This window comes from Phoxinus phoxinus (assembly GCF_949152265.1).
Source record: "Phoxinus phoxinus genome assembly, chromosome: 10".
NCBI lineage: Eukaryota > Metazoa > Chordata > Actinopteri > Cypriniformes > Leuciscidae > Phoxinus > Phoxinus phoxinus.
This window is the reverse complement of record NC_136885.1, coordinates 36,160,413-36,181,686: the sequence shown is the minus strand read 5'-3', so window position 1 is coordinate 36,181,686 and position 21,274 is coordinate 36,160,413. Positions and strand designations below refer to the sequence as shown.

At 41.4% G+C, this 21,274-nt stretch overlaps 2 protein-coding genes across 3 annotated transcripts in view; one reads left to right on the top strand and one right to left on the bottom strand.

Moving 5' to 3' along the window:
* The window catches only part of csmd3a (CUB and Sushi multiple domains 3a), a 382,979-nt gene that overhangs the window by 37,700 nt on the left and 324,005 nt on the right, over nucleotides 1-21,274 (bottom strand). Inside the window, exons 56-58 of the mRNA XM_079626776.1 lie at nucleotides 20,658-20,840; nucleotides 17,766-17,942; nucleotides 11,589-11,768 (exon numbers count right to left, since the gene is read on the bottom strand). Coding sequence (XP_079482902.1) covers nucleotides 11,589-11,768; nucleotides 17,766-17,942; nucleotides 20,658-20,840 — 540 coding nt within the window. The remainder of the gene's footprint in view (nucleotides 1-11,588; nucleotides 11,769-17,765; nucleotides 17,943-20,657; nucleotides 20,841-21,274) is intronic.
* The window catches only part of slc25a32b (solute carrier family 25 member 32b), a 249,864-nt gene that overhangs the window by 82,740 nt on the left and 145,850 nt on the right, over nucleotides 1-21,274 (top strand). The window lies entirely within an intron of this gene.

The following is a 21,274-nucleotide window of genomic DNA, read 5'->3' as shown; positions in this document are numbered from 1 at the left end:
ACAAGATGGTAATACTTATTAGTAAATCTTTATGTAATACATAATGTCATCTACTCTATTAATCACTCATATTTCAGAAGCACACGTTCATCACGGCGTTGTTTCGTTTGCTCCCACTGAGCAGGAATTTAATTCATTCATATTCATTTCATTAATACCCTCATGCAATAAATTAACATGATGTTTGGCATCTTCTGATGGATTTCAAAACATCTGAATATCTGTCAAACACTCGAGAGTTCAAATTCATGTTAATGTTGACACGTCCCGCGCGTAAAGCTTCGTGTCCCGCCGCCCCACGTCACATGATCCGCCAGTCAGCATCACTGGAAACATTTATCGCACGTTTCATATTAATAATGCAAACATACAGCTAAATAGAAACAAATCTGCACATTACACTACAGTTTTGTACGATTTTTTGTCTCTTCTGCATTTATTTGATCAAAAATACAGTAAAAATTGTGAAATATTATTACAATTTAAAATATTTTTTTAGTTTTCTATGTGAATATACAGTAAAGTGTAATTTATTCCTGTGATCAAAGCTGTATTTTTAGCATCATTACTAATTTTATACTAATATATATTAATATAATATATAAAGACTGCTACAGTGTCACATGATCCTTCAGAAATCATTGATTTGCTGCTTAATTGAAATATATATATACACATAAAAAATTTTTAATTAATTAATTTACGATTAATCAGCACATCGTAATTAATTAGATGAAAAATTGTAATCAGTTTATATGTATATGTGTTTAATATATATATATATACACATTTTTTTTTTTTACATTTTATTTAAAAAACAATTGTATTACATTTTTTAATTATTATTTAATAATTATTATATAAATCTCACAAATCCCACATTTTTGAGTAATCACAGTTTCAACAAAACTCTGAATCAGTTTTCAACATTGATAATAATAATCATAAATGTTTCTTGATCATAAATCATCATATTACACTGATTTCTGGAGGATCATGTGACACTGAAGACTGGAGTAATGATGATAAATTCAGCTTTGATCACAGGAATAAATTACACTTTACTGTATATTCACATAGAGAACTGATGATCTACATTATAATAATATTTCAGAATTTTACTGTATTTTTGATCAAATAAACACAGCTTTGGTGAGCAGAAGAGATTGATATGTCCTAACCGTAGTTGTAAATAAAATTCCCCGTTCAGGTCCCGACACACACTCCACATCACAGACGCAGGAACACAACTAAACTTCCTCTGATGTCCGGATCTGTATTGTGTGGCGGTTCTGTCCTCTGGCAAAGCTTTCATATCGAGCAGACCGTCTAGAAAGCGCATCGATGAAGAAAGGACGTTTTCTACCTTGAAGGACCAGATTCCACTTCAACATCACACAGTTAAACACACACACTGTATTCAAACCTGAAGTGTGAGTTATGAAGGCTAAAACACAGGGTTTACAGCACTCGAGCTCACGCTGTTCAGAGGTTTAGAAGAGGCTGATAAACACAACATTAGTGTTTACAGATATATGTTTATGCATTTATATATGGATATAAGTGTGTATTTGCATGCATTTATATGTATATGGGTATTAGGTATGTATGTACGCATAGGGATGTATATGAGTATTTATCGTATGCGTATCTGTGCATGAATGGAATTTACTATTTTAGTCCATATTTACGTAATAACTTTTTAAAATAATATATTGAATGTTTTTGGTTGGACTAGGGGTTGAGTGGCATTGTTCGGTTCGATATGTAACGTGAGAGTATTGAGTGTGTGTGTGTGTGTGTGTGTGTGTGGGGAAGGGAACAGGAGGTGTTTTTGAATTTGTTCCGTTAAGTAGGTCGTTGTATGGTATTTTGTAATTGATATAAATTCTGATTATTGATTGATTGATTGATTGTATTGCCTATTTTTGTCATGTGTGTTGTCTCGATTTTATGTTGCTGCACCTTATTAACACCTTATTTTCCCCTCGGGGATTAATAAAGGAAGTCTAGTCTAAGTCTAAGTTTAAGTCTAAGACACCATGTCCTAACCAGACGCGATGCGATTCCAGCGACAAATAATGTGTCTGTCCACACTAGACGCGACGCGTAAAAATAAATCAAAACCCACAGCCAATCAGAACAGCGTGTGGGCGGAGTCTCGCGGTGAGTGCACAGCCAATCAGAACAGCGTGTGGGCGGAGTCTCACCGCGAGTGCACAGCCAATCAGAACAGCGTGTGGGTGGAGTCTCACCGCGAGTGCACAGCCAATCAGAACAGCGTGTGGGCGGAGTCTCGCGGCGAGTGCACAACCAATCAGAACAGCGTGTGGGCGGAGTCTCGCGGCGAGTGCACAGCCAATCAGAACAGCGTGTGGGCGGAGTCTCGTGGCGAGTGCACAGCCAATCAGAACAGCGTGTGGGCGGAGTCTCACCGCGAGTGCACAGCCAATCAGAACAGCACTAAATTATATTGTGAAGTCACATGACACGCTTTTAACATTAAATAAAGCACATAAACAGTGCCTGAGATTAGTTGTTCCAGCGCGACGTCGCAGAAAAATAGAAACCGTTTCTAAAATAGAGTCGTCGTTGCGGCCAGGACAAAAATAATGGTTCGTTCACACCGGACGCGAATCAGGTCAGGCGCGAGTGATTTCAATGTTAAGTCAATGCAAAGACGCGAAATCTGAACTTCTACGTCAATTCGCGCCGCGTTAACCAATCAGGAGCCTGCTTGCTTCACGTGACATAGCATAACAAACTCCTGCTCGAAGTCACTCATTCAAAATGGAGGAGAAACTAATTTTAGCTGTGAGGATCATCCGGAATTATATGACTCAAGTTCATACTTTTATAGAGACAGGAACAAAAAGGACTTCGCTTGGAAGAAGATAAGTGAGGAGATTGTACAACCTGGTAAGTTGTAAGATATACAAATTTCACTTTTGTGTCACGTTATTGACCTACTAACTCGCTAGCAAGCTGCCGTGCTGATAGTTTACAACTATTTAAATGATCTATCAACATCAGACATCTTGTAAAAAGATGGCCGGCAACGGGTTTCGAAACTTTCGCCTCTGACGCGCGTAAATTCCGCTTCAAATGTATGTTTTTACGCGCGTTTGGACACAAAGTGATCAAGCGTATAACTAGACGCGGCAGGCGTGAATTTGACGCGCTATTCGCATCCGGTGTGAACGCACATTCAGTCTAAGTCTAAGTTTAAGTTTAAGTTTAAGTTTAAGTTTAAGTCTAAGTCTAAGTGTGACTCAGGGCTGGAATCCATCGTTTGCAACATGTCTTCACCGGTTGCATCATCTTCATTTGAACTTTAATGAGACTCGGCTGGTGTTTTGTGTCTGGAGCGAGTGGTAAATCCATGCAAATGTTTCTTTCCTGAACACACCAGGATTTCCTGCACTGGGGAATCAACAGAAGTCAGAAAACGTCTGCGGGGCCAATCAAAAGAGTTTTAAATTGCAAATCTCAAATTGATAAAAAGCCGAGGCGGGGGAGCAGATGGAAACTCGTGCGCTGACACTCGGTGTCGGAGAGCAGCTGCGGTGCGCACGGCACACGCATAACCGATGAGATGTTTGGGAAAGCAAGCGCTTTAATAAAACCTGTAAAAAACATAAAAGAAGAGTCACGGCGCTGCTCACATTGTAAATGTGCAAATCCAGCCATGCAAAACTAACAAATTACACCCAAAGGTCAATAATGTGTCCATTAGTTCTTCACATTGAACAGCCATCAGCTTTTATTAAAGGCACAGTTCAGATTATTTACTCAAGCTCAAGCCTGTTTTAATGTTCAACACAAAAGGACATTATACAAATATTTTTTTGGTGTTAAGGAAGATTTGTTGAGACTTAAAATGAGTTTTTGTCTATATATATTATAGTTAAGCAATATCACACAAGTGCTGTTTTTGTCCCGAACAACTTGAGCGCAAATGTGATCCTGATTTTACACAACATTCAATTAATAAGAAGTTAAGGTTGTGTTATATATATATATGACACAATGCTGTCTGTTTATGCTTAATTTGTCCTGGTTGTACCATTTGCGGTACAGTAATGAATTCGATGTGTTAAATTCTTTATATGCGGCTCAAGAAGTTTGCAAAGATATCTGTATCTTATACAAGTAACTATCAGGAAAGGCAAGGGGATTTTGTCCGGCTAAAAACTCTTTCTCTACGATGTGCTCGTCTAATGATTCGCGCTGAGATGTCCACAGGATTTGGAAGAAAATGTGACGCCATTGCTACGGACTGCGAATTCACCTTTGGCTAAGCCCCGCCCCCCTTAGTTACTGTTGCTACGTCCGTCAACTTCATCTGGGCTCTGGTGTGGTATCAACATGGCTTATGCTGTGACGGCTCTTCCTGCTGAACTTTGATCAAACTTTTATAAAGCAGCAAATAAAGTGTCGGATAGAAGTCGGCAGAAGGGGCTCAGTGTGCGTTCGAAGGCTTTATTCAAGACATACCGGAGAAACGCAAGCAACAACAAGATCCAAATAGAGGCAAAAGCATAACGGTCACAGTCACATGACCCACCGCATCATATCCTAATGGAGACGGAGGCTGGGACTCACAATATCAGGAGCAACACTGTTCATGCAGAGCTGGTCTCTATTCACTTCTATAATCGCTATTACAAAGCAAACGGACTACGCGAGTATAAAGTTGTGTTTATTAGCAGCGTGTGCTAGCGTATCAACAATTAGCGTAGAGAACCGAAATCATAACATAAACCTGTGTAACTAGTGTAACTTCACAGTAAGGTTAAAACACAAAAGTGTGTTGTTGATCTTGAGGGGTTTCGCTGACTGAGGACGTCCACACAGTTTAATCCAAAGACGACACTTGTCAGGATTTGACTTTGGTTTTGGGAAGGGAAAAACGGACCCCCCCTCCAGCCTCTCTGGGAAACACGTATCTGTGTTACAAACGCCCCAGGCACAACGGTTCACCATATTTGTGATAAAACTACGACGTAATAGCCTGCCGAGACCAAACATACGAGACGCCGGTGTTAAAGTCAATGGAGCGCTGTGAAGAAGTGTCGGACCGCTGTGGAGCTCGTTCTCGGCTGCGCTGTGATTGGTCAATCTACATTCTAGGGCGTGGCTTAGCCAAAGGCGAATTAGCTACGTCACCTATATGTTTCTTTGCTCACAGCTGATTGGTCAAACTTCAGTCTGAGATCTCGAATCAGAACATAAGCTGCCCGGGAGCATGTTAGCCGTGTAGCGTAAGACACCATGGCGACGAACACCGACTAAAGCCGCGCTACTTTCATAGTACCTAAAACCCAGGGTTAGCGGAAACTAAACTGAAACATAGCTGGCTAGCCACCTAAACCGGCTTCACATTAGATCTAGTACTAATCTACTTTTGCCATATTACTGTAGCTTAGCTTGCTACATTTCCCAGCGAGGTAGCTTCAGTGTAGTGAAGCTGAATTTAATGTAGAGTAACTGCTAGCTTAGCTCACTACATTTTCCAAGTAGCTTGGCGGAAACTAAGCAGAAACATAGCTAGCTAGCCACCTAAACCGGCTTCATGGTACAGGCCCCGGGTGATCGCGCGAGACTTTTACGCGCTTTTCCCAAATCACGGAAGTGACGTCGACGTCCGGGTTAGCGCTAGCATATCATCAGGCAAGTGTTATTTAAATAAACTCCTGATGTACTTGCAAACTTTACAATGTCAAGGACACTCGGTTCAACCGAAGTCAGGGGAAATCCAGCACACTAGCTCTGGAAACACTCGTAGCTTTCGGAGATTAAATATGAAGACAGGACAGAATATCCTATAAAAACTGGCCTTCAACTCCAGAGCTGTCCGACACAATCACGTCAAGCGAGAGGAATAAAGCTTTGCTCAGAGTTTAGCTGACTTTCCACAGTGACCTGGGTGATTGAAAGCCTTCATGCATAAGATGGAGGATGTATAATGTATAATAAATCAGCTCAAGGTGTGTGGAGACACGAGCCTGATGAAGATGAAGATGATGATGTGAATCTCGTGGCTCAGGGGCCGGGTTTAATGAGACATGGAAGCTAACAAGGTTAAAAACTGGAATCCTAAGAGTGCTCGTCTCTCCGAAGGCTGTTGAATGTTGAATCCGCCGCAATTAAGTAGATTCATGCAACCTCTGACTTATTAAAGCAACAAGCCTTCGGTTAGCAGGTCAGGAATATTTCACAAAACTGCTTTAAAGGGGACATTTTGAGTCATTAAAACAGAGTTAAACGTTCTGTTTTTATTATTATGCCTGATAATAAATATTAATTTATTATTTTATTTTATAATTTTGATTCAATTTGTTACATTTTTTCCCCAAATTCCTTTTTTTTTTGGATTCTGTTTTGATTTTGTTAAACTCCATTTTAATGGTTAAATTGTAGGGCTGTAACGATTAATCGCGATTAATAAAAATTCAAAATAAAAGTTTGTGTTTACATAATATATGTGTGTGTATTGTGTATAATTATTTTGTATATATAAATACATACACATGCATGTATATATTTGAGAAATATTTGCATTTATATACTGCATATATATTTTTATATGATTTATATTATATATAAATAGAACTATTTTATATATAAATAACACATTTTTATTAAATATATACATGCATGTGTGTGTATTTATATATACAAAATAATTATACACAATACACACACATATATTATGTAAACACAAACTTTTATTTTGAATTTTGATTAATCGCGATTAATCGTTACAGCCCTATTAAATTGAAATTTGTAGTAACCCAAAAGCATGTCTAATTAATTGAAATCATGAAACTTATCAAATTTAACAGCAATTTATTAAAAGTTTACATTTAGGGCCACATGAAATAATAAAAAAATTTCCCTTCAAATTTCGTTCTATTTTTTACCAAATTGTGTGTTTCCTGTTTTGAGTTTTCATTTGAATGATTGAATTTTTCTTTCTGTGTGTGTGTGTGTGTGTGTGTGTGTGTGTGCATGTGTGTGTGTGCATGTGTGTGTGTGTGCGTGTACGTTTGTGTGTGTGTGTGTGTGTGGGTGCGTGTGTGTGTGTGCATGTGTGTGTGTGCATGTGCGTGTGTGTGCGTGTACGTTTGTGTGTGTGTGTGTGTGTGTGTGTGTGTGTGTGTGTGTGCATGTGCGTGTGTGCATGTGTGTGCATGTGTGCGTGTGTGTGTGTGTGTGTGTGTGTGCGTGTGTGTGTGCATGTGTGTGTGTGTGTATGTGTATGTGTGCGTGTGTGTGTAAATGTGTGCGTGTGTGTGTGTGGTGTGTGCGTGTGTGTGTATGTGTGCATGTGTGTGTGGGAAGGAACAGCTTCCTCACATGCTAATCTCACACACTGGACACCGCCGGACGGTGTAACGGAGAGAGAGATGGACGAGAGCTTCTCCTGAGGGTCACACATCTCTCACGGCTGCGATCCGTCCTCGCCGGACACAGAATGGCTGTATAATGACTCTGCATTACGGGCTATTAGGACTCAACATTGATGTTTCTCTGCAGGAACTCTTTGCTCTCGCTGTGTTTGTTCTCAGAATTTCAAGGGCCACCATTTTCACGCACACACAACACAACACAACACAACACACTGCAGATTTCTTTAGCAAACAAGACGGTGTTGAATGTGAAAAAACAGGTCTGGATATTAATGCTCACACACACACACACACACTCACTCACTCACACGCACGCACACACACACACACACACACACACACACACACACACACACACACACACACACACACACACACACACACACACACACACACACACACGGTCCAAGTAACAACTGTCAATAGTGTTTCAGAGCTAATGAGAACGCCGGAGGAAGGAGAGCTTCTTCTCAGTGATTTGTAAACGGATGTGAGCATGTGGGCCGCCAAAGAATATCTGATATCAGATCAAAAAACAAACACATAACGTCTGAAAGGAGAGCGCTAGACAGAAATGACGCACGTCATAAAGCCAAGAGGGAATCAGTGCAGAATACTGAGGAACGGCTCCGGTCATTAAAATGACCCGTGAAATACACAAGAGTGATCAAACCCAACACTGGCGTTACCTAACAGAGGAGACGGGCGCTTGCGGGTTTACATATTTCTTGTGTCAAAACAGCTAAATAACAGCTAAATAACAGCTAATAAACTGTTAAATAACAGCTAATGTTAAATAACAGCTAATAAACAGCTAAATAACAGCTAATAAACTGTTAAATAACAGCTAATAAACTGTTAAATAACAGCTAATAAACAGCTAAATAACAGCTAATAAACTGCTAAATAACAGCTAATAAACTGCTAAATAACAGCTAATAAACAGCTAAATAACAGCTAATAAACTGCTAAATAACAGCTAATAAACAGCTAAATAACAGCTAATAAACAGCTAAATAACAGCTAATAAACTGCTAAATAACAGCTAATAAACAGCTAAATAACAGCTAATAAACTGCTAAATAACAGCTAATAAACTGTTAAATTTTAATAAACTCCTAAATAACAGCTAATAAACTGCTAAATAACAGCTAAATAACAGCTAATAAACGCTAATAAATGCTAATAAACTGCTAAATAACAGCTAATAAACTGCTAAATAACAGCTAATAAACTGCTAAATAACAGCTAAATAACAGCTAATAAACTGCTAAATAACAGCTAATAAACTGCTAATAAACTGCTAAATAACAGCTAAATAACAGCTAATAAACTGTTAAATAACAGCTAATAAACTGCTAAATAACAATAAACTGCTAAATAACAGCTAATAAACTGCTAAATAACAGCTAATAAACTGCTAAATAACAGCTAATAAACTGCTAAATAACTGCTAAATAACAGCTAATAAACTGCTAAATAACAGCTAAATAACAGCTAAGAAACTGTTAAATAACAGCTAATAAACTGCTAAATAACAATAAACTGCTAAATAACAGCTAATAAACTGCTAAATAACAGCTAATAAACTGCTAAATAACAGCTAAATAACAGCTAATAAACTGCTAAATAACAGCTAATAAACTGCTAAAAAACAGCTAATAAACTGTTAAATAACAGCTAATAAACTGCTAAATAACTGTTAAATAACAGCTAATAAACTGTTAAATAACAGCTAATAAACTGCTAAATAACAGCTAAATAACAGCTAAATAACAGCTAATAAACAGCTAATAAACTGCTAAATAACTGCTAAATAACAGTAATAAACTGTTAAATAACAGCTAATAAACTGCTAAATAACAGCTAATAAACTGCTAAATAACAGCTAATAAACTGCTAAATAACTGTTAAATAACAGCTAATAAACTGTTAAATAACAGCTAATAAACTGCTAAATAACAGCTAATAAACAGCTAAATAACAGCTAATAAACAGCTAATAAACAGCTAATAAACTGCTAAATAACAGTAATAAACTGTTAAATAACAGCTAATAAACTGCTAAATAACAGCTAATAAACTGCTAAATAACAGCTAATAAACTGCTAAATAACAGCTAATAAACTGCTAAATAACAGCTAATAAACTGCTAAATAACAGCTAATAAACTGCTAAATAACAGCTAATAAACTGCTAAATAACAGCTAAATAACAGCTAATAAACTGCTAAATAACAGCTAAATAACAGCTAATAAACTGCTAAATAACAGCTAATAAACTGCTAAATAACAGCTAATAAACTGCTAAATAACAGCTAATAAACTGCTAAATAACAGCTAAATAACAGCTAATAAACTGCTAAATAACAGCTAATAAACTGTTAAATAACCGCTAATAAACTGCTAAATAACAGCTAATAAACTTCTAAATAACAGCTAATAAACTGCTAAATAACAGCTAATAAACGCTAATAAACGCTAATAAACGCTAATAAACTGCTAAATAACAGCTAATAAACGCTAATAAACGCTAATAAACTGCTAAATAACAGCTAATAAACTGCTAAATAACAGCTAATAAACTGCTAAATAACAGCTAAATAACAGCTAATAAACTGCTAAATAACAGCTAATAAACTGTTAAATAACCGCTAATAAACTGCTAAATAACAGCTAATAAACTTCTAAATAACAGCTAATAAACTGCTAAATAACAGCTAATAAACGCTAATAAACGCTAATAAACTGCTAAATAACAGCTAATAAACGCTAATAAACGCTAATAAACGCTAATAAACTGCTAAATAACAGCTAATAAACGCTAATAAACGCTAATAAACGCTAATAAACTGCTAAATAACAGCTAATGTTCCAAGAAAGGGGTTCGAGAGAAAAAAATGACGAAATGTTTTTTTAGGGCTGCCACTCTTTTGTTCTAATGACAGCCCTAGTTTTTAACAATAAGAAATACAAATGTCTAGGATTTGCAAGGAAGGATTAAATAAATAAATACATGCATACTACAAGTTACTGTTGTAAAATAGCTATAGAAGCTAGAACAAATCTTGTTCATTATTGCAACGCAATGAAACAAATGTCAAATTGTGCCAACATAATTTTTAGCCAGAAACACAGGCATAAACGAGAGAGCCAACAGAATATTAATATCTGATTATGCTTTTTGTTTTTCTATGCATTTTTTGTGCGTATTAAAATAAAACCTGTTGCTGTAGTCGATAATTTTGTCAGATAAATATCTTCACCAGCGTCTTGTTCTTCCCTCATATTTAACATTTCAAAATGTAAATTATTCTCCAATAGTTTTATGGTTCCTTCAGAAACAATGGCCCGTTTACAACCCAAAGAGTCTTGGCATCGTCAGAGCAACATCTGTGTATGTGTGTGTGTGTGTGTCTCTCTGTGTGTGTGTGTGTCTCTCTGTGTGTGTGTGTGTGTGTGTGTGTGTGTGTCTCTCTGTGTGTGTGTGTGTGTGTGTGTGTGTCTCTCTGTGTGTGTGTGTGTGTGTGTGTGTCTCTCTCTCTGTGTGTGTGTGTGTGTGTGTGTGTCTCTCTGTGTGTGTGTGTGTGTGTGTGTGTGTGTCTCTGTGTGTGTGTGTGTGTGTGTGTGTGTCTCTGTGTGTGTGTGTCTCTCTGTGTATGTGTGTCTCTGTGTGTGTGTGTGTGTCTCTCTGTGTGTGTGTGTCTCTGTGTGTGTGTGTGTGTGTGTCTCTGTGTGTGTGTGTGTGTGTGTGTGTGTGTGTGTGTGTCTCTCTGTGTGTGTGTGTCTCTGTGTGTGTGTGTGTGTGTGTGTGTGTGTATGTGTGTGTGTGTGTGTTTGTCTCTTTCTGTTTGTGTGTGTCTCTGTGTGTGTGTTTGTGTTTGTGTGTGTGTCTCTCTGTGTGTGTGTCTCTCTGTGTGTGTGTGTGTGTGTGTGTGTGTGTGTTTGTGTGTGTGTGTGTGTGTGTGTCTCTCTGTGTGTGTGTCTCTCTCTGTGTGTGTGTGTGTGTGTGTGTGTGTGTGTGTGTGTGTGTCTCTCTGTGTGTGTGTCTCTCTGTGTGTGTGTGTGTGTGTGTGTGTGTGTGTGTGTTTGTGTGTGTGTGCCCGTGTGTGTGTTCCTGGACGGCTGGGAAGAAACCCTCAGTGAGTGTGTGTGTTGAGGATGATAACCTGTACCTCGGCACGAGGGTAACGTGGCGCTCCAGGTGCCGTTGCGAGTGCAGGTCCGGATAAACACACTCCCGTTCTCCATCAGGAACCCCGGCTGGCAGGAATACGTCACGTTCTGTCCAACGGTGAAGTCCTCGCCGAACCGCAGACCACTGGCAGGAACACCTGGATCCCCACAGCTGATCACTGATGCACACACACACACGCGCACGCACGCACGCACGCACGCACACACACAGACACACACACAGACACACGCACACGCACACGCACGCACGCACGCACGCACGCACGCACGCACGCACGCACGCACAGACACACACACAGACACACGCACACGCACACGCACGCACGCACGCACGCACGCACGCACGCACGCACGCACACACACACACACACACACACGCACGCATGCAGTAAACACTCAGTTATTGCTCATAACATTAGTGAGAATCTCAAACTATTGCTCGTGATCCACAGACTCTTCGAAGCTTTCGGGTCGTGTGATTTAAAAAAACAAGGATGCACTAAATTTATCAAAAGTGAAAGTTATTTAAAAAAAGAAATCAAATATATCACATTTTCCAAGTGTTTTCAACACTGATAATAATCATAAATGTGTCTTGAGCATCAGATCATCATATTATACTGATTAATGAGTAATGATGCTGAACATTCAGCTTTGATCACAGGAATAAATTACACTTTACTATATATTCACATTATAATAATATTTCACAATTTTTACTGTATTTATGATCAAATAAATCCAGCTTTGGTGAGCAGAAGAGACTCAAAAACATTACAAATATCATATCGACCCCAAATGGTAGTTTAAAATGAAGTAGTTTCTCGATCCACATCTAAAGACCAGAATATGATGGACTTGAGGATCAAAGTCACGACTTAGAAACACCCTAGCAACACCCTAGCAACCATATAACATTTTCAAAACAGAAATAACATGCACAGATGCATAAATAAGACCAGGAACATGCATTAATATGTACAAGTCTGCATCATTAATTATGTTATTTTCCTGTTTAATATTGTGAAAACATTTTCTATCTAGTGCTATAGAAATAAAGCTGACATGATTGCATAATCTATTTAAAAAAGGCCTAAATTTAATATTTATGAATTTGAAACACATACAATTCTGATAAACTAATAAACTGAATGTGATGCACATTTTTAAATGAAACAGGTCAGATTTATGTAATAGTGCTAATAAACCTAAAGTATTTTTAATACGCAATAACCAGGATTTGTCACAGTGTCTGGTTTGTGTATCCCCGGGTATCCACTAGAGGTCCTCGTCCCCCACGGTGTCTGTCACATTATGAACTGCATTCCCCACAATCCTTGTCTGCACTAATCACTGTTCACTGCACTCAGCTGGTCCCCGTCATCATTGTTCCCAGCTGTTCCCTGTTTCATTGTTAGTTCTGTGTGTATATATACCCTGTCTGTTTCAGTGTTTGTCACGGAGTCCTTGTTTAAATGTCCCCACACTTCCGTTCCTGTTAATGTCTTGTGTCTTTGGATTGATTACATGGTATTTGACCCCTGCCTGGACTGATCGTGAGTACGGATTCCCCTAATAAAGATTGCATTTGGATCTCTCTCTCCTGTGTGTGTTCCGTGACAGAAGGACTCCGTCACCTAGAGATCCAGCATGATGGGGTACCGTATCCTCCCTCCTACCACGGAGAAAGAGAGGATGGGGCGTGTCCAAAATTTGATGAGCTTTCGTCAGCAGGGCCTGCCGGTGGGTTGCATAGCTCAGTCCTTTTGGACGCTCTCGAGGGGAATGGGATATAATGAGGCAGCATTAAAAGGAATTTTTAATACCTGTCTTGATGACCCATTGCCGGGGTGGGAATTGAAGGGTCTGGAAGTCTTGGACTTTTGGGGTTTTACCAGATACCTTGAGCATCGGAGTCAGTGGGATACAGCAGTCACATCTGGGTCTCCTGAGAAGATGACCAACACACCTGAGCCGGTGAGTGGAACTTCCCCTGAGGCGGTGAGTGGAACTTCCCCTGAGGCGGTGGGCTCGATGCCACCGTCTTGCCATCGTAGGCGGAGGAGGAAGAAACACACGTCTGCCGATCCAGAGACCGTTCACGTCACGTCTGCCGATCCAGAGACCGTTCACGTCACAGAGGTCGTCCCCGAGCAACCTGATCTGCCAGTTCCACTGCCGGCCCCGCCCGAGCTGCTCGCCCTGCCGGCCCCGATCCAGCATCACGTCACGCCCGCCGAGCCTGAGCTTCACGTCACGCCCGCCGAGCCTGAGCTTCACGTCACGCCCGCCGAGCCTGAGCTTCACGTCACGCCCGCCGAGCCTGAGCTTCACGTCACGCCCGCCGAGCCTGAGCTTCACGTCACGCCCGCCGAGCCTGAGCTTCACGTCACGCCCGCCGAGCCTGAGCTTCACGTCACGCCCGCCGAGTCTGAGCTTCACGTCACGCCCGCCGAGCCTGTTCCTGAGCCGGTGCCCGTGTCTGTTGCCGTTCCAGTTCCTGAGCCGGTGGTGTCTGTTGCAGTTCCAGTTCCTGAGCCGGTGGTGTCTGTTGCAGTTCCAGTTCCTGAGCCGGTGGTGTCTGTTGCAGTTCCAGTTCCTGAGCCGGTGGTGTCTGTTGCCGTTCCAGTTCCTGAGCCGGTGGTGTCTGTTGCAGTTCCAGTTCCTGAGCCGGTGGTGTCTGTTGCAGTTCCAGTTCCTGAGCCGGTGGTGTCTGTTGCAGTTGCAGTTCCTGAGCCGGTGGTGTCTGTTGCAGTTGCAGTTCCTGAGCCGGTGGTGTCTGTTGCTGTTCCAGTTCCTGAGCCGGTGGTGTCTGTTCCTGTTCCTGAGCCAGGGTCTGTCTCTGTTCCGCCTTGGTCTTCACCGCCATGGCCGCCCGAGTGGTCGGCTTCACCCTGGGCGTCTCCGCCATGGCCGCCCGAGTGGTCTTCACCGCCGTGGCCGCCGGAGGGGTCTTCACCGCCGTGGCCGCCCGAGTGGTCTTCACCGCCGTGGCCGCCGGAGGGGTCTTCACCGCCGTGGCCGCCGGAGGGGTCTTCACCGCCGTGGCCGCCCGAGGGGTCTTCACCGCCGTGGCCGCCCGAGGGGTCTTCACCGCCGTGGCCGCCCGAGGGGTCGTCTCCGCCCTGGCCACCCGATGGACTGTCTGCTTCGCCCTGGCCGCCCGATGGACTGTCTGCTTCGCCCTGGCCACCCGATGGACTGTCTGTTTCGCCCTGGCCACCCGATGGACTGTCTGTTTCGCCCTGGCCACCCGATGGACTGTCTGCTTCGCCCTGGCCACCCGATGGACTGTCTGTTTCGCCCTGGCCACCCGATGGACTGTCTGCTTCGCCCTGGCCGCCCGATGGACTGTCTGCTTCACCCTGGCCGCCCGATGGACTGTCTGCTTCGCCCTGGCCGCCCGATGGACTGTCTGTTTCGCCCTGGCCGCCCGATGGACTGTCTGTTTCGCCCTGGCCACCCGATGGACTGTCTGCTTCGCCCTGGCCACCCGATGGACTGTCTGTTTCGCCCTGGCCACCCGATGGACTGTCTGTTTCGCCCTGGCCACCCGATGGACTGTCTGCTTCGCCCTGGCCGCCCGATGGACTGTCTGCTTCACCCTGGCCGCCCGATGGACTGTCTGCTTCGCCCTGGCCGCCCGATGGACTGTCTGTTTCGCCCTGGCCGCCCGATGGACTGTCTGTTTCGCCCTGGCCGCCGCTTAAGCTGTTCCCTCTTGTTCCTGTTCCCCTCCATAGAGCTGGCCCCCCGTCCCGCCCCCTGATCCTCCACCATTTCACCTTCCGCCTGTACTCTTGTTTTATTTGTTATGTCTTGGAGCGTCTGGTAGCCGCTCCGTAGGAGGAGGGTTATGTCACAGTGTCTGGTTTGTGTATCCCCGGGTATCCACTAGAGGTCCTCGTCCCCCACGGTGTCTGTCACATTATGAACTGCATTCCCCACAATCCTTGTCTGCACTAATCACTGTTCACTGCACTCAGCTGTTCCCCGTCATCATTGTTCCCAGCTGTTCCCTGTTTCATTGTTAGTTCTGTGTGTATATATACCCTGTCTGTTTCAGTGTTTGTCACGGAGTCCTTGTTTAAATGTCCCCACACTTCCGTTCCTGTTAATGTCTTGTGTCTTTGGATTGATTACATGGTATTTGACCTCTGCCTGGACTGATCGTGAGTACGGATTCCCCTAATAAAGATTGCATTTGGATCTCTCTCTCCTGTGTGTGTTCCGTGACAGGATTATATATTTATCATCTATAATACAATTAATTGTTTTCACATTAAACAGATTTATTTGGAAAATAAAAAAATACAATCAAATCAAACAGATGCAAATATCAGTGTTATTTTATCACTGAAATACTATTATAGTTTTAAATAGTAAATGTTTAATTTTTTTTACTTTTATATTTTCCATTTTCAGTTTAATTTTCATGTGTTTTTTTTAGTCATTTTTAATAATTTTTTAATGATGTCTACAGTTTTTTCAGTTTTAGTTATATTAGTACTTCAAGTTAAACTAAAAGAAAATGAGCAATGCTAAATAAAATAAGTTTTTGTTTTTTATTTCAGTTAACGCTTAATGTATTTTAAGTAATTAAAATACATTAAAATTTGAAAATGGTAAATTTGAATGGTTTTAGTTTCAGGTGTAGTAGTTAACCCTGAAAAATTGTTAAACTGTTGTTTATAAGTGCAAAAATCTGACATTTGATTAATGTCAAACTGATATAACGTCAACAATTAAATGACAAATTCTCGTTTTGTTCTTCTGACCGAAACAGAACGTTAAAATGCATGTGAACGCAGAGCATTAGGGGCGGGGCTTCCTGTTGGGCCAATCAATGTCAGGCGGGGGGCGTGTCTGAAAACATTGATCATTTGTGGCATTCTGAAACTCTGACTTCACCTTTAACATCCACAGTTCATCATGTCAGATCAACACGAGCATCCCATCCGAGCGCTGAGTAATTCCTGCACTCCCCCGCTCATTATTCCCCAGTACCCGACATCAATCTCCCATTACACGTCAGTGAGAGATTGATTCTGCCTGTCAGCTCATCCTGCTATTACTTATACAGCGACGCTAATAAATCTGGCTGCATTAATGAGATTTCTCCTGAGGTCTGAGACACAACATCACTCTGTTTGGCTAATTACAAATGGACAGCTTGTTGTTACGGTCAGCCTTTTCCAACATTAACCAACACTCGAAAAATCTTGGGTTATATTTTCTATCCAAATCCTTTTGGGTATTTTTTGGGGGTTATTTTTCAGTGTTTGAGTAGTTTTGTGTAACCCAGATCTTGGGTCAGATGTCACAACCCAGTGTTTGGGTAGTTTTCTTGTGTAACCCAGATCTTGGGTCAGATGTCACAACCCAGTGTTTGGGTAGTTTTCTTGTGTAACCCAGATCTTGGGTCAGATGTCACAACCCAGTGTTTGGGTAGTTTTCTTGTGTAACCCAGATCTTGGGTCAGATGTCACAACCCAGTGTTTGGGTAGTTTTCTTGTGTAACCCAGATCCTGGGTCAGAAGTAACAACCCAGTGTTTGGGTAGTTTTCTTGTGTAACCCAGATCCTGGGTCAGACGTCACAACCCAGGGGTTGAGTTATTTATCACAGGCTTTGTGCGCCCTCTTCAGGAGAGAGCAGTGCAGCTCCGTCAAATTGGTGCGTGTCTTCGGTAAAATACAGGTTTGTGTACGTTTCATTTTATCTATGAATACGTTATTGTTCTGTATGTCGTTTAAATTTTATGCAAAGCAACATACAGGGGCGCGATGTGATGTGAGTCACCTAAACGAGTATTGTTTGTATTTAATATGTATTAAAAATAATATACTATACTGTAAAAAATATGATAAAAAATAAAGGAATTATCATGCAAGCTAGTGGTTTTATTGAGTATTTTAAAAAAGTTTAGACGATTTAAGTAAATCAGTAGACATTAATTCATGTATGAAGTAAAAAAGAATTAGCCAGTATTATAGTAAGAATCAACTATGCTGGGTTAAATAAACAACCCAATTTTCTGGGTAAAAATGTGTTCTGTCCTATATTTACCCAGCTCTTGCGTTGAAAACAACCCAGTGTATTTAGAGTGAAGAAACACAGACAAAGGAACAGATGAGGGAGGATCTGAACTCTTACGGGTGCAGTTGGGCTCGGCGCCAGACCAGGTCCCGTTGGCCAGGCACTGCCGAGACGGAGACCCGGAGAGACGGTATCCTTCCACACACGAGTAGATGATGGAGTGAGAGAAACTAGTGCCATGAACACGCGAGATCTGCCCGTTAGCCGGAGTCCCAGGATTCCCACACTGAACAGCTATTGGATGGAAAAGATTCAATTCAATTCACATTTATTTCTATAGCGCTTTCATAACACACATCGTTGCAAAGTAGCTTTACAGAACATGCATTACAATTTCGCTTTGTTCTGAATTAAATGGAACTTGTGAACACAGAGCATTAGGGGGCGGGGCTTCCTGTTCGACCAATTAGGCGTAGGGTCCACATTACAATTTACAGTGATCTGTTATCAGTTATGCATTTCAGAAATGTACATATACATAATCACAGTTAGCTAAAAATGTATTCATTTAAACAATGTACTAATGTAAGGCAGAAGCAATGAACTCACTGGAGTAATGAAGACTTGATTAGCATTAGTAGAGAATCACTTGAGACATTCCTTCCATGAAAGTGAATATGCTTGTGATTAAAGGAAGTATTTGCATAAAATGGCATTGCAGACATTCTGAGAATTTGCCTTGGGCTAGTTAACTAAAACTAAAACTATTAAAAATCACTTTTGGTAATTAAAAAATAAAGTTGACATAAAATCAAATTAGATATTAGATGAAAAACGTGACATTATGTGGCCATGGCGACTAACTGAAATAATATATATAATATTTCCCGTATATCGCTGTAACTCGCGGCTTCACTATCACAGTACGATACATTGTTGAAGAAATCCACTAATGTCTCGACTGTTTCCCGAAACCATATTGTTGCAAAGTGGTCTTTCAACGCGTTGGTTAATGATGTCACCAGGTTATGGAGTAATAACTGTTAATGAATCTGTTTGAGATCTAATTAACGCTAGATGTTTTGCTATAAATTACAGACATGCATCTGAGGAATATTTCTCATTTTTCTCAGTTATTTTGCTTTATTTCCAGATTCACTCATAGACTCATTCTTACACACTCGAGCTCGTTCACACACACACACTCTTCAGACACTACACTTTACATCTCCTGACAAACTAAACGACGTAAATGACATTTGTATGTATTATAAATAAGACACAGATTGCACTGAATGTCAGATTGCTTATTTTGCTCGATACAATGATTTATTGAGTCCACATGTCTTCTTCTCTAGAAACTCTTCTTCTAATCACAGGAGATCTGTCGCTCACACACACAACTCTGCGATGCCGTTTGCGAATGTTCGTTGTTAACGATGCTTTTGGGAAACACACTCCTGTTTACTTCCTTTCTCTATGAAGCCACTCCTCCTGAAAAGCACACTGTGCTCTGATTGGTCGGCTGGATCAGTGTGTTGTGATTGGTCGAACGCTTCGAGTGTGTTTAGGAAATGTCCCGCCCCTAATTAGCATAACCGCCAGTTTAACACACTACTAACTAACTCAACCAGGCCCCGCCCCTTTATTCTGCGCATTAATTATTATAATGAGGAACATTGTGACGTGGAAGAAACTCGAGACTACAATGGAGGCGTTTCAGGCGTTCAGAAACACTGATATAAAGAAGAACTCCCGCTGGAGGGAATTTGGAAACTTTTCCATGCAGAATAAGTCCTCTTTAATAAATACCATTAATAACACTAGAATAATCACTCAGCCACTTTATTAAGGCAATTAGATGATCTTGCATTGATTATTGGAGCCCAGAATGAATCTAACAGATTTCCTTGAGTTTCTTCCACTCACACACACACACACGCGCACGCACGCACGCACGCACACGCGCACACACACACACACACGCACGCACGCACGCACGCACGCACGCACGCACGCACGCACGCACGCACGCACGCACGCACGCACGCACGCACACACACACACACACACACACACACACACACACACACACACACACACACACACACACACACACACACACACACACACACAGGGCGAGTGGGTTAAATCACAGGGAGATGTTGGTGTTTGTTCAGCCTGGAGAATCACAGTGTGGCATGATGGGATGTAATGCAAGACAAGCTGTTAGACCAGAGCTGCGTGGCAAAAACATTCAAGCTTGAGAAATTTCCGCCTCCTGGGACCTGCACGCTAACAATCTGTTTTATAGCCCAGCAATAACCCGTCACCCTCGAGACGACACGGACAACACGGAGAGGAAAACACTTGTGCCATTCTCCGCGGTGCAAGCTTGTGTTCGGCGAGACACCGGCTCGTCTGATGCGTGTCAGTCTCTCTCGTGAAACCAACACTCGACATTTTTTTTTTTTTTGCCTCGTTCAATTTAATTAATCAAAATAAGCTACAGTAACAAGATTTTTTAAACATTTTGTTACAACTTAATTGAATTGTGTTCAATCAACGTACCCATAATATGTGACCCTGGACCACAAAACCAGTCACACGGGTCAATTTTATGAAATTGAGATTTATACCGTATATACCCGAATATGGATAGGACAATATTTTGTCGAGACACAACTATAGAAAATCTGGAATCTGAGGAGCAAAAAAATGTAAACATTGAGAAAATCTCCTTTAAAGTTGTGCATTTATGTTCACGATTGTGCTGCATTCACTCACAAAAATACATGTTTTATATATTTACGGTAGGACATTTACTAAATATCTTCATGGAACATGATCTTAATATCCTCATGATTTTTGGCATAAAAGAAAAATGGATAATTGTGACCCATACAATGTATAGTTGCTATTGCCACAGATACACCCGTGCGGCTCCAGACTGGGTTTGGGTCACAGGGTCACATGTCCTCATAAAGTGTGCTTATGAGTGTGCCTCACGTTTGCAGGTGGGCTGCCGGCCCGACCACGTGGCGTTGGGGAAGCAGATGCGCTCGGCCGAGCCGTAGAGTGTGTGTCCCGTGGAGCAGGTGAAGCGCACTTTAGCGTGTTGCTGGAAGCTTCCCTCCTCGCGTGTGGCGTGAGCCGGTGTTCCCGGATCCCCACAGCCGCCTCTCTTATCGCCTGAGGAGCAGAAACACACTCGTCTGCACACCAGATAACACAGAACATGCTTTCTCTGCAAGGATAGAAACCAACATCATGTCTCTTCTGGGGAAAAACAGAGACGGTGAGTTAGTGGAAGTGTGTGCATCCCGTGGGAGTCAGATATTATTACATAATCATAAACCAGAATCATCTTCAATTTGCCATAATGGCCAGCTGACTGTGCAATATACATGGATACTCCCTAAATAAATAAATAAAATACACAGATATGAAATATTGATTTGAATGTATTAATAATATATATACGTGTGTGTATATATATATATACATGCTTCGATATTTTTAGTGAAAAGACAAAAAATTTGACAAAAATTATTAGTATTCTGTAGTTGGTTTTGAATGTTCAGTTCTAAACTAAAATATTACACAATATTGATAATAATGATCAT